Source organism: Dendrobates tinctorius, unplaced genomic scaffold (assembly GCF_039654945.1).
Source record: "Dendrobates tinctorius isolate UK_male_01 unplaced genomic scaffold, ASM3965494v1 ptg000062l, whole genome shotgun sequence".
In the NCBI taxonomy this organism is placed as follows: Eukaryota; Metazoa; Chordata; class Amphibia; order Anura; family Dendrobatidae; genus Dendrobates; species Dendrobates tinctorius.
Genome location: NW_027361730.1, coordinates 38,835,189 through 38,849,931, shown reverse-complemented (window position 1 = coordinate 38,849,931; position 14,743 = coordinate 38,835,189). Strand labels below are relative to the sequence as shown.

Genomic DNA, 14,743 nt, shown 5'->3' with positions numbered 1-14,743 from the left:
TCCCTCCAGGGTAAACCTGGCCAGTGAGTCTACACCTGCTGCTGTCACAATATACATAGTAACATACATAGCTTTGAAGGCTGAAGGAAGACTTTATGTCCATCTAGTTCAGCCTATTTTTAGTGCAGCTGTTATGCATTGTTGATCCTGGGGAAGGCAAAAAACCCACAGAGTAGAAGCCAATTTTCTCCATAGGGAAAAAAATTCCTTCCCCTAAGCTGGATCAACCATCTACCTATAAAATTATGTTATTCGTAACCTTCTATACTGTTACTCACAAGAAAATCATCCATTCCTTTCTTAAATTCATTCAGTGAGTTGGCCATTACCACTTCCTCAGAAAGAGAATTCCAGAGCCTCACTGCTCTTACCGTGAAGAACCCTCTTCTATGCTGGTGCAGAAATTGTCTTTCCTCCAAATGAAGAGAATGCCCCCTTGTTCTTGTCACAGTCCTTGGTACAAACAGTTCATTGGAGAGATCTCTGTATTGCCCTCTGATATACTTGTACATATATTAGGTATCCCCAAAGTCTTCTCTTTTCTAGAGTAAATAGACCTAATTTTGATAACCTTTCTGGGTATTGTAGTGAACCAACTCCATTTATCATTTTAGTAGCCCGCCTTTGAACCCTTTCAAGTTCAGTAATGTCTTTCTTGAGCACCGGCGTCCAAAATTGCACACAATACTCCAAGTGTGGTCTGACGAGTGATTTGTACAGAGGGAGAATTATGTTTTCATCTCGTGTCCCCAGACCTCTTCTAATGCATCCCATGACCCTATTTGCTTTGGTGGCAGCTGCCTGACACTGGGCACTCCAATTTAGCTTCTTATTGACTAAGATGCCTAAGTCTTTTTCCATGTCTGATTTCCCCACCAGTTTCCCATTTAGTAAGTAATTGTAGCACCTGTTTCTGCTTCCCATGTGCATAACCTTACACTTATCTGTGTTAAACCTCATTTGCCATTTTTCAGCCCAATTCTCCAATTTACTCAAATCTGTCTGTAGTTGCAAACTGTCCTCCTTTGTGTTAACTACCTTACATAGTTTTGTATCATCTGCAAATACTGATCTTTTACTGTGTAAGCCATCCACTAGATCATTAATAAATATATTAAATAGTAGGGGGCCCAATACAGAACCCTGTGGTACCCCACTAGTAACCCTGGCCCAATCTGAGTATGCCCCATTAATAACCACTCTAGAAACCATATTTTCGCAATTTTTCATGGCCTCCTTCGGTGTCTTCTCCTTCAACGAAGAAGAAAGATCTAGTATTCTTTCTACGGTCAGAGAAACTGACAATTTCCTGAATATCCCTACCCGTGAGGTGAAATCGAGGGATTATGAAAAGGAATTGAAGAAACTTTCATCTTTTGAATTGCATGCATATACTTTAGCTCAATACACGAAGGCACAGCGGATTCCGAGGGGACTCAGGGTCTCGTTACGACCAACCCTCTTCAGTGACAATGAGGAATATTGTCAACTTTTTGAAAATATTCTAAATAAGTGCTCTATAGATTTAATGGTGTTGACCATCAAATTTCTCCAGGAGAATATACAGAAGGTGAAAGATCAGGTTGCTGCTATCGAAAATCAGTTGACTAACACCCTTTCTCCAACAGATCTCGCTAGCCTTAAGGCAAGAGCCAACAAAACTCTACAAGACTACACCAATGAACTGAAAACACGAAAAAAGAACAAGTTTCTGAGAGACCAGGACGACTATCTCAAAAACCAGGTCTATAGATGGCGGTATACCACACTTCCAGATGGTCCCCCCTACAGAAACCGATATGGCTCATCAGGTTCTTCAGGTTCGGATGGTGGTCAAGTTGGACGAGGCGGCAGAGGAGGACGCGGTGGGAAACCGCCCAAGTCTTTTTTCGACCCGCGCAAGAAACCCCCGGCACCTCCAAACACAGTTTCAGACGAGGAGGAAGAAGAAAAAACAGACGAGGACCCCCAGAGGGATACACGTCCCAATACTCGATCTCAGGTAAGAACAATCTTGTCTTCAACATCTCTACCTATTGTCTCTCACCTGCCGAGATCCGAGTTCTCCAGAGGGGCCTCTCATTCTGTCCCACTCCCTCCTTTGATCCGTTCCTCGTACACCAAGAGTTAAATCGTTTTTACCGCTCTTTGAGACTTAAGGTACATTTTGACAAAGATGGCGGAGACATAAACACCAACCAGGTACCTTTCTCCTCGGGAACCAGCACCCAAGAGACGTTTATTCTCAAAGATCTCGGACTCAAGATCCCGAGCACGTTTCAACCACCTCGCCTCTATCATCCTGTCGAGACGTATATTTCACTTGTTAATGCTTCTGTGGATAAGTATATAGATGAAATCAAACATGGTAAATACCACCTTAAGCATAACCTTAATAGAGAAGAATCATTAGCACTGAAAAGTCTTAAAAACAACAAGGACATTGTCATAAAGCCTGCTGATAAAGGTGGCTCCATTGTAGTACTGGATAAGAAATACTATCTGTCTGAAATCCAGAGACAACTCTCTGACGTCACGACATACAGACCCATCCCCACGAATCCTATCTACTCCATAGAGAGAAAGATAGACAATTTGATCAACTTCCACTTAAATTTGGGTACAATTGATTCTAAACTGGCAGAGTATTTGCACAAACAAAGTCCCATAACTCCAGTCATTTATATACTCCCCAAAATACATAAAAATTTGGAAAAGCCCCCCGGTAGACCCATAGTGGCATCTACCGACTCTATCCTCTCACCCCTGTCAATAACCTTGGAAAAGATCCTCACTCCACTAGTACCAAAAATTCCATCTTATCTCAAAGACACCGGTGATTTTCTGAACCACGTTAGAACCCTCCATGACATTCCTTCCTTTTGTTTATTAGCCAGCCTAGACGTCAACAGCCTATATACTAGTATAGATCACGATCTTGGCATCGAGGCTGTCAGATGGTTCCTAGATTTACAATCCTCTCTTAGCGAACCCCAGAAATTGTTCTGTACCGATACACTCAAATTGGTCCTCAACAACAACTATTTCCTCTTTGAGGACCAATTCTACCTTCAGGCACGGGGTACCGCGATGGGGGCGAATGTAGCCCCCCCGTACGCTAACATCTTCATGTGTAAATTTGAGGCTGACTTTGTCTACACACATCATCTATATAGAAAACATGCTCTTACCTGGCTCAGATACATAGACGACATCTTTTGTGTATGGACAGGTGACACCAATAGCCTCACAGATTTTGTACATGACCTCAACCAGAGTATACCGAACCTAACCTTTACCTCACATTCCAACACACAGTCTGTCAGTTTCCTTGACACCATGATCACTAAAACTGACTCTGGCACCCTTACAAGTGACCTTTACGTCAAACCTACAGACCGTAATAGTCTACTACACTGGTCCAGTTGTCACCCAAGACACGTGAAGATAGCTCTACCTAAATCCCAACATGACAGAATTGACCGCATAGTCTCAAAACCTGATATCAGGCAAATGAGACATGACGAGATGACTGAAAAGTTTCAAACAAGAGGATACCCCAAATTTAATGCTGAACAACAAACCAGAATTACCCAACGTGACTGTGATGTAGAGAATAGGGTTAAGTTCATCAACACCTATCACCCGTTCTCTCCTATGATCCAAAAAGCAGTCCTTGAACACTGGCCCCTACTAGAAAAGGCTTACCCGGGGATTGAAAATTTCCAAAATCCTCCTCTCATCTGCCATAAGCGGGCTCAGAACCTAAAAAACACTTTGGTTAGAGCCGACGTGGGCTCCCACTTCAAGACATTCAGGCAGAAGACATTTAGCACGGTGCGCAACGGAACCTTCCCTTGTTTGGGTTGCGCACAATGCACGAATGTTAGTAAAGGCGATTCATTCACCCATCCGAGGTCTGGCAAACGGTACAAGATCAATGGCTATTTTACCTGCAACTCAAATTTTGTCGTCTATTTAATCAAATGCCCATGCGGCCTAGGATACGTTGGGGAAACCACCCAGCATGTGAAAGACCGCATTTCCAAACATAAATCAACCATCCGGTGTGAGAACACACTTTTACCAATCCCTGCCCATTTTGTGGAAAATAGACACTCTGTAAGCCAACTGAAATTTCAGGTTATCGAACAAATCCCTGTACCCAGACGAGGGGGTAATAGAATCCAAACGCTCAAAGAGCGTGAAGCGTATTGGATATATCACCTAAATACCCTCCATCCACACGGTCTCAATAGAGAATCTGAAATGTATTATTAATCCCTTCTAAATTCCACTTCATAGTGAATTAGTTTTGTTTTTCATCAAGAGTTTAAAATCACTACCAAATAAGTTCTTTTCCTACACAACGTTTTTTGGTTTATAGGAGATATTTCTGACATAAGTGTGTTAATATGAACGCCATTTTACTCTTTGTATGTAAACCTTGCTCTAATTACCTTTCTTTGTTTTTAGGCAGGAAAAGGAAGTTTCTCTGAAACCTGATAGGCACAACCAGCACTGAAATTATCACCGTGCATGAATTCAGCACAGTCCCACCATTAAAATGGCCGCCTGTATGCAAGTGACATTTCCTCACAACCCTCCCTTTTTTACTTCACTTCCTGGATGGCTCGCACCTGCTCAGTACATTCATTCTGACAATTTTGACCTCACCAAGATGGCGACTGCCAACATCACTTCCTGTCAAGTCAAAACATGTTCATTCTCTATCCCCGCCCTGCACATGCTCAGTACATTCATTCTGACATTTTTTGACCTTACCAAGATGGCGACTGCCACCATCACTTCCTGTCAAGTCAAAACATGCTCATTCTCTATCCCCGCCCTGCACATGCTCAGTACATTCATTCAGACATTTTTGACCTCACTAAGATGGCGATGGCCCTTCCCCCCATTCCCGCCCCTTCCCCACCCAATCAGGAAGTGCTTGACAGTATTTAACATCACTGCACTAAGCCACATGCACTTCCGGCCTCCTCCACACCTGACTAGATTTAGGACACAAGGTAATGGTGCCCTACAGTCTTCATAGACTGGGTTTCCTTTCTCCATCTCAGCTTATTGACCTGCTTTTTTGTCCTTAGGACGGGAGTCACGTGCTGACCCTACACATCGGTATGTGACCCCTAAAACTTTCTTTTATATCTTTTCTTTCTATATACCTTGCTATTCCTTAACCTATACCCTTTTTCAGTGGTTACTATAGGTACTGTTCCAGCAGCTGGACTACAAAGGCAAACCTATACCACTTATACACACACCTCAAAACCAAGGATCTAGGTATTTATACCTTATGCCTTAACATTTCCAAGAGCACCCCTTACACACTGCCTCCTTAGATGACCTCACCTTTATTCCCACTCCACTTCACTGTCCCCTAATGCCCTTTCTCAACACTACCTACACATTCATGCTTTTCAACTCCTTACACCTTCACTCTATTCCTCTTTTCAACCTCTCACATGTTCACCGTATCACACCACAATACATACTCACTGGCCTCACATCATTATAGATCCATACACACCTTCACAAAGGATGTTTGACACTGTCCCCACCTTATGTATCACCTATCACTAGATTTTTGGTTTTATAATACTTTATAAAATTATTTATTGATTTTTGTTCTTTTATTGTATATATTGTAGTCATATCCCTGATGAAAGCTCGAGATGTAGAGCTGAAACGTTGGATTGTAACACCACCCTTTTTTGGATTGTAACACCACCCTTTTTTTTCCACAATCAATAAAATCACAACAATTAAAGACTGTTGTTGAGAAGACTTTACTTTCATGTTATTAGTGTGCCGGGGTTACTCCTATACTATGGAAAAAGACTTAGGCATCTTAGTCAATAAGAAGCTAAACTGGAGTGCCCAGTGTCAGGCAGCTGCCACCAAAGCAAATAGGGTCATGGGATGCATTAGAAGAGGTCTGGGGACACGAGATGAAAACATAATTCTCCCTCTGTACAAATCACTCGTCAGACCACACTTGGATCTTGAATTAAAAATAAAAAAAATATAGATCTCACAATTTTCATATTGGCCACTGAGACTTTTTTAGGCTGAAACTTCCTATTCTTTCAGGAAATATATATGGACATTAGCCAAAATGTAAAGACTCCTACCCTATCTTTGAAGGATCTAATGAGCGTGAGCAAAGGTCACTGTGAATTGAGGGGGGAGCAGGGTCAGCCTTGACATTGTGATTGTTGGATTCTTTGCTATCACCTGTAGGTGTTACCTGTCATTATCATCCTGACCCTGCTGATATGGTGCATTTCTGAAAAATATTCCTAAAAGAACAGGTAGTGTAAGTAAATAAAAAAGCCCCAGTGGCCAGGGTCAAAATTGCAAGAATACTTACTTTGTATTTTAATTTGTGATATTGAAAAATAAAAATTGACAAATTTTATTTAAAAATGCATTTAATAAAAACAGATTTAAATAATAGGTCATTTTCTGACAATAACTTCCCTTTAAGCTACATAAGATAAAATGTATTATGTACAGATTGAGAACACTGTATTAGTCACATCTATTGAAATATCAACGTCACTCATTATACCGGCATTATTGAGTTTGCCCATATGTTCTCAGTTATTCACACACTTTTAAGCCACCAACACATCCGAGATCTCTTTCCACTCCCAGCTATGCTTCCAATGACTATTTAAGGCAAGTGTTATCAAGAAATGTTAAACAAAAAACAGACCCTCTCATCCCTTATACTTAAAATAACTAGCCAGCTAAAAGCATGGATAAACAGATATAAATCAGACAGTGTGCTACTATTGAAATCAATTTATAGAAACAGACCTGTTCAATCTTTCTATAAACTCAGGGTATACTAGCCCAGTAGCCCTGTGCCAGTGACGTAAATAGCTTTTACTTTCATGGGATATTCTATGTCACACTGTAGACCAGAATTTACACGGTTAAAAAAGATGCTGAGCTATACTGTGAATTAAGATGAATTGATATCAAAGAAGTACAAAGAAATCTATACTTGCAGAACATTTAGAGAGCCATGTGAAAGATTTTGAACATTAGATTTGTTTGTAGTTATAAGACGATCGTATAAAAATTAAAGGTCTAATAAACAACAAGAATTTGATTATATCAACACCCCATCCCCTAGAACAGCACGCTTTTTACCATTTACCAAAGATCCATAAAGATTTGATGAATCCACCCGGCCACCCAATAATTTTGGGTATAAAAAGTCTAACCTCAAATTAGGTCATCTGCAAGGGCTGGTACCACAACTTCCGGCCTATCTTAAAGACAGTAAACATGTCCTACAAACATTGAGTAATATACAATGGCAGGACCATTATACTCTAGGGACACTAGAACTCTGCTATTAGAAGTGGAAAGGAAGAGCAAAGACAAAAGAATCTAATTAATACAAATATTGGAGAAAGAGAAACCAATCACAAACTAAAATGTTTCTATACTAATGCACAAAGCATGGGCAACAAACAAGGAGAATTGGAATTACTAACACAGGAAAAGAAATATGATGTCATTGGAATCACTGAAACTTGGTGGGACAATACACATGATTGGAATACAAGACTAGAAGGATACAACTTATTTGCAAGAAACAGACTTGATAAACGAGGAGGAGGTGTCGCATTGTATGTTAGAAACGCGTATATCTGCACAGAGATTGAAGCTTCAGAGACTGGGACTTCTGTGGAAACTGTTTGGGTAAGAATACAAGGACAGAACAAAGGAAAGGACACCATTGTAGGCATTTACTACAGGCCGCCTGTGCAAGATGAAGACATGGATGAACTCTTTATGCATCAAATGGCCAAGTTCTCCAAAAAATATGGCATAGTTGTCATGGGAGATTTCAACTATCCAGACATTTGTTGGGAATCTCTCTCAGGCAAAACTAACAGGTCAAGGAAATTCTTATCCTCTCTTGCTGACAACTTTATCTTCCAAAAGGTAGGGGAGAAAACAAGGGGAACTGCTACCTTGGATCTAATCCTTATAAACAGGGAGGAAATGGTTGAGGAGGTAAAAGTGGCTGGGACCCTAGGAGGTAGCGACCATGCTAATTTAGAATTTTGGATAACTAGAGGAGGAAGACCTGTGAAGACTCAGACGTCAAGGTTAGATTTCAGAAAGGCAGATTTTAAGGGATTCAGAAAGAGAATTGGAGGGATCCAATGGCTGGATATCCTTAAAGACAAAAATGTCCAGGAAGGATGGGGAATCTTGAAAAATGAAATTCTCAAGGCACAATTGTTAACAATTCTGAAAAGAGGGAAGAATAGGAAGCATTTAAGGAAACTAGGATGGATGAACACAGAACTTAAGCACATGCTAAAAAGGAAGAAAAAAATGTTTATAAAATGGAAAGAGGAGGCATATCTAAAAAAGAATATAATGCTGTCTGCAGAACCTGCAGGGCACAAATCAGATTATCTAAAGCTGAAAATGAATTGAGGCTTGCAAGAGATGTCAAAAGCAATAATAAAGGATTTTGGGGATATGTCAAAAGTAAAAGAAAAGTAAAAGATGCTATAGGATTTTTACAGGATGAAAATGATGAAATGGTAAGACAGGATGTTGGGAAGGCAGAACTTTTAAATTCCTATTTTGCATCTGTTTTCTCTCAGAAAGGAAATGTATCATCAACTGTTCTTCACTGTCCTATTAAGGGAATAGAAGAATCCAGGATATCTATAAACAGAAAGATAGTGAGGAAACACTTAGCTAACCTAAATGAATTCAAGTCTCTGGGTCCAGATGAATTACACCCCAGAGTACTGAAGGAGATAGCAGAAGAAATTTTTGAACCCCTCTCGATAATCTTTGAAAATTCTTGGAGAACAGGAGAAGTCCCAGAAGACTGGAGAAGAGCAAATGTTGTTCCTATCTTCAAAAAGGGGAAGGAGGTGGACCCAGGCAACTATAGGCCAGTGAGTCTGATTTCTATACCAGGAAAGATCTTTGAACAAATTATTAAACAACATGTATGTCAGTACCTGGATAAGAATGAAGTAATTAAACAGAGTCAGCATGGGTTTGTAACTAATAAGTCATGTCAGACTAACTTAATTTCGTTCTATGACGGAATCACTGATTGGGTGGATCAAGGAAATGCTGTAGATATAGTATATCTTGACTTCAGCAAAACATTTGACAAAGTATCTCATACAATCCTTATTGAAAAAATGACTAAGTATGGAATGGACAAGGCAACTGTTAGGTGGATTCATAACTGGCTTCATGATCGGACCGAAAGAGTGGTCGTAAATGGCTGCACATCCAGTTGGAAGAATGTCTCAAGTGGGGTACCACAGGGCTCTGTCCTGGGCCCTGTATTCTTCAACATATTTATCAACGATTTAGAAGAAGGAATTGAGGGTAAACTGATTAAATTTGCTGATGACACAAAGCTAGGAGGGATAGCTAATACTAGAGAAGAGAGAGAGGATTCAAAAAGATATAAATAAACTGGAGCAGTGGGCAGCAACTAACAGAATGGTTTTTAACAGGGAAAAATGCAAAGTACTACATCTGGGCAATAAAAATGAAAAAAACATATACAGAATGGGAGGAATAGGGCTAATCAACAGCACATGTGAAAAAGACTTGGGTATACTAATAGATCACAGACTGAATATGAGTCAACAGTGTGATGCAGCAGCAAAAAAGGCAAATGCAATTCTAGGATGTATTAACAGAAGCATACAGTCTAAATCACGTGAAGTCATTATTTCCCTCTACTCCTCTTTGGTCAGACCTCATCTGGAATATTGTGTCTAGTTTTGGGCACCACATTTTAAAAAAGACATCAACAAACTGGAGCAAGTTCAGAAAAGAGCGACCAGAATGGTGATCGGTCTGCAAACCCTGTCTTATGAGGAAAGGTTGCTGGATTTGGGAATGTTTAATTTGCAAAAGAGAAGACTGAGAGTAGACTTAATAGCTGTCTACAAATATCTAAAGGGCTGTCACATTGTAGAAGGATCATCTTTATTCTCATTTGCACAAGGAAAGACTAGACGCAATGGGATGAAACTGAATGGGAGGAGACACAGATTAGATATTAGAAAAAACTTTTTGACAGTTAGAGTGATCAATGAGTGGAACAGGCTGCCACGAGAAGTGGTGAGTTCTCCTTCAATGGAAGTCTTCAAACAGAGGCTGGACAGACATCTGACTGAGATGATTTAGCGAATCCTGCTTTGAGCAGGGAGTTGGACCAGATGGCCCAGGAGGTCCCTTCCAACTCTACGATTCTATGATTACATCTTCATATACAGTAATACAGCATGATAAGGGAATTGAAGCAGCAAGCTACTTTTTAAATGAATCACACATTTTTTCTTCTAAGAAAGTGGATTTATTGAAGAGTGTATACTCTTTATTTTAACACATAATTCATTTAAGAACAAGGTGTACCACTACACCCAGCAGTGGGGTACGGCCATGGGGACCAGTTTCGCACCCAGTTACGTGAACCTTTACGTAGGTAGATAGGAGGGTCTCCACATAAACCCTGAGGGAACACTGCACATGAATCTGGTCCTCTGGCTACGTTTTATTGACAACATAATTTTTATATGGTCAGATGGACAGTAATCGCTTACAGAGTTTTCAACAAATATCAATAAAAATCAATTTTATTTACACTTCTGCGCCAAAACTAGTCTAAAGGAAATACATTTTTTAAATCTCATTATTTATATTGAAGAATGCAAAATAAAATAATGCACTTATAACAAATCAATCGATTCAAATAGTTATATTTCTATGAATAGTTGTGTTAGGCATCGAGTTTCTCCCACTGCACAGGGGGAGTCTCGAGCCATGTCCTCTGCGGTCTCCCATTCCTTTACAGCCGCAGAGATTCCTGCTCAGCAGAGACGTCAGTCGCAGCATCTTGCCCAGGCTAATGTTAGGCATCTGGTTGCTACTCCAGGCTCAGCTATTGTACCATTAATGAGTCAGTGGCGAGCAGACACTCCTGGGACTAAGTCCTGCTTTTCTCCTACTGAGCATGCCTGTGGGACGACCTCTCATTGGAGTTCGGAGGTCACATGCTCAGGTCCTATTGCAGCTCGGACTGGGCCATCAGGTGGGTCTCGGAAGGCTGCTTCTATAAAAGGATCGCACAACTTCACAGCCGTGTGCTAATATAGAAAAAGATTAGACCATGTGGAGTGAGTGTTGTATGCATGTATGAATGTGTCTGGTGAATGACTCATTATGAAACCCCTACCCTTGGTACGCATGTGTTGTGTAGCCTAGCCTGCTAGCGCCCAGGCTGAGGTCCAGGTAGAGACCGAGTCTAAGACTGCCATCATCATCTGCCATAGTCTGCACTCCTCGGTGGTCAGCGTTCATTAGAGGCGTCCGCTCAGTAGGTCTAGAGGGACTAAGACCTCGTGTCCTTGGGGCTGAGTTCTGTGACCATTTACTGAGCGCTCTCTGTTATGAATGGCTCACCAAGGAGGACAAAAAAAAGCCAAGTCCCAGAAAACCAGAGAGGTTGGTAACTATGCAGATTGCAGATCACAGATCCTATCCACACAACTAGCAGTAGCAGTGGAGCGTTTCTACGATGACCTAGATGCCTCGTCACCGCCGGAGGACTACATAAGCCTAAAGCAAGAAAAGGGGAAAACTAACTGCCCCAGAGCAGACCCCAAAGGAATAGACAGCCCCCACACATGTATTGACGGTGAAACAAGATGAAAACACAAACACAGGCAGGAAAATAGGCTGAGCAAACGATGGGGCCCAAACTAACTATAAAGGATAGGAAAGGAAAGACACTGTCTGCAATCTGCCAAAAACCCTACAAAAATAATGTCCAACACGTCTGATAACAAAATTAACCCTGAAGTCACTAGACTTCTCCCACTATATCAGCACTCTGAAATATTCTGAGACAGAGCAAAAAGAGGCCAATTGTCACGTCCGCCATGTCTGCCATGTCTGTTTGTCTCAAGAACTCCTGGAGCGATGTGCATGCGCATGTTTTGTCTGCTGTCCTGCATGTTCGCTAGAGCTGTGTGCAGACTCACCTCATGTCTGAGCTGCAGGATCCCTGCGTTTCTGCTCTGCCTTCTGTGATCTTCTCGTCATGTCTGGAGTCCTTGATCATGTGATGTTTCTTAAGATCCTGCACTGTCTGGTTCTGCAATCATCTCGTCATGTCTAGAATCCCGGATCATGTGTTCTTCCTAGGATCCTGCACTGGTTGGTTCGGTGATCATCTCGTCATGTCTGAAACCCTGATCATGTGACGTTTCCTAAGATCCTGCACTGTCTGGTTCTGCTATCATCTCGTCATGTCTAGAATCCCGGAAGTTCTCCCCTGGTCCTGACCTGGAGGAGGAGGTGCTATGCCCTATATCAGGCCGCCTCTTCCTATGCTCAGGGCCTGATTATTGTGTTGCTTCCCTGCAAGGCTCTGGGTCTGTGGGGTTGCTCCCTCTATTCTGTGCCCTTGCACTTTGCTCTGTAGTGCGTCTCTGCACACGCTCCGTGCTCGTATTCCGCCTCTTGTCTTGTGCCATGTCTTGTGTTGTCTCTCGTGCCATGTTTCTCTTTGCCTTGCTTTGCCTTGTAGTCCTTCTGCTGTTCTTTGTCTTAGTCTGTTTTGCTATGTCTCGCCTTAGCTATGCTTTGACTTGTAGTCCTTCCTGTGTTCTCTGCCTCGCCTGTTTTGCCATGTCTTGCTTTTGCTATGCTTTGACTTGTAGTCCTCCCTGTGTTCTCTGCCTTGCTATTCCTTGCTTTGTGTTCCTCCCTATGGTCTCAGTCTTTGCTTGCTCTGCCTCGCTCTCTCCTATGGTGCTCTGTAGTGCTCCCTAGCACACGCACCATTTCTCCTCTCCTTAGTGCTCGTTTCTTTGTCTAGTCCCAAGGTCTTCCCTTGGCCCGGCTCTGGGCTTCTGCCTACGCTCCGCTGCTAGACTCTGTCCTCTCTCTGACCTGGCTCTGTTTCTGCCTGTATTCCTTGCCTTGTTCCCTGCCTTGTCCTTGCATTGAACCCCGGCGTGGGTTCCCCTTGGCCGTCTCCTGTGCCGTGGTAAGTGCCACGTGTTTGTGTACAGCCGTGTGTACTGGCCAGTGTGGCGTGCCCCCTGCGTGGCTCCTAGCACGCAGCCCTTCCTTGTGCCCTGGCGTGGCTCCTAGCACGCACCCTGCCTTGAACCCTGGCGTGGCTCCTAGCACGCACCCTGCCTTGAACCCTGGCGTGGCTCCTAGCACGCACCCTGCCCTGAACCTGGCGTGGCTCCTAGCACGAAGGTTCCTTTGCCCCCTCCTGTGCCTTAGTCGTGCCTCGTGCTGGCGTTACAGCCGTGTGCATTGGCCAGTGAGGTGTGTGTCCCTGCGTGGCTCCTAGCACGCAGCCCTTCCTTGTGCCCTGGCGTGGCTCCTAGCACGCACCCTGCTCTGAACCTTGGCGTGTCTCTACACGCACTCTGTCTTGTGCCTTGGCGTGTCTCTACACGCGCTCTGTCTTGTGCCTTGGCGTGTCTCTACACGCACTCTGTCTTGTACCTTGGCGTGTCTCTACACGCACTCTGTCTTGTACCTTGGCGTGTCTCTACACGCACTCTGTCTTGTACCTTGAACCTTGGCGTGTCTCTACACGCACTCTGTCTTATACCTTGTACCTTGGCGTGTCTCTACACGCACTGTCTTATTCTATGCTTTGGCGTGGCTACACACGCACCCTGTCTCGTTTGCGAACCTTGGCGTGTCCCCTACACACGCACCTCGCTTTGAACCCTGGCGTGTCCCCTACACACGCACCTCGCTTTGAACCCTGGTGTGTCCCCTACACACGCACCTAGCCTTGGACCCTGGCGTGTCCCCTACACACGCACCTAGCCTTGGACCTTGGCGTGTTCCCTAAACACGCACCCTGCTTGGATATCTGTCGTGCCTCCTTGCCTGAACCCTGGTTTGCCTGCCGGATGCCCGGAACCTGCCGACCGTTGCCAGAGGTCCGGAACCAGATGACTACGGCCTGATGTCCGGAGCTGACGTCCGCAGCCTGATCCCTGGACCCTGTCGGTTTGCCAGCAGTCCGGAGTCCGATGCCATCTTGCCATTACCTGTGCCTAGGCGTGCCATCTGGCACGTACCATGTTATGGACCTTGGCGTGCCCACGCGCGCACCTTGCACGTTTTGCTTGTTTTCTCTGTATGTGATCTTGTGTTATTCTAATGAAGATACCTTGCACCTACGTCTAGTCTCGTCTTGCTTCCTGCTTGTCGTCAGACACTCGTCTAGTGTCCCCTGAGCCGGCCGTCTGGTCCCAGCAGTCGTGGTGGCTCACCCCCTTGGTCTTGCCCCTGACACTCCCTGTATAGGGGGTGGATTCTCACAAGGTCAGCTCGCCCTCGGTGGGTGGGTGCCACGACCCAGAGGGTCCACTCAAAAAATGGGCTCAGCAGGAGCTGAGTCCGTCACAGTTAATCAGGCCATGGACTCCGCTGGTACCTCGGCTACCCGTCTGATGACCCGTCTGTTATAGAATCTGATCTGCTCTGTCTCCTGGACTCTCCTGAATATGGCGGTACCCCGGCCACTCTTCTGATGTAAATCAGACCTGGCCCTTGACCTCTGGACTCATTTGGAAATGATGGCAGCCAGAGTAAGAAGACTTGCTTGTCTAACCGCAGTCCTCCCCACTGGATCTTCATGTCTCGTTAGCGGCTCCTG

The 14,743-nt window shown here is 43.7% G+C and overlaps 1 protein-coding gene across 2 annotated transcripts; it reads left to right on the top strand.

The window, feature by feature from the left end:
- Window positions 1-1,214: 1,214 nt before the first annotated feature.
- Window positions 1,215-5,625, top strand: LOC141093104 (uncharacterized). Of its 2 annotated transcripts, XR_012232983.1 has the most exons (3): window positions 1,215-2,002; window positions 4,477-5,030; window positions 5,109-5,625. XR_012232983.1 is itself a non-coding variant. In XM_073579571.1 (2 exons), exons 1-2 carry the CDS (start codon window positions 1,229-1,231, stop codon window positions 4,504-4,506), a joined length of 804 nt encoding a protein of 267 aa, XP_073435672.1. In that variant the 5' UTR covers window positions 1,215-1,228; the 3' UTR covers window positions 4,507-5,625. The 2 variants fall into 2 exon arrangements, 1 of the variants encoding a protein (XP_073435672.1); XM_073579571.1 differs by having other exon boundaries at window positions 4,477-5,625.
- Window positions 5,626-14,743: the final 9,118 nt, after the last annotated feature.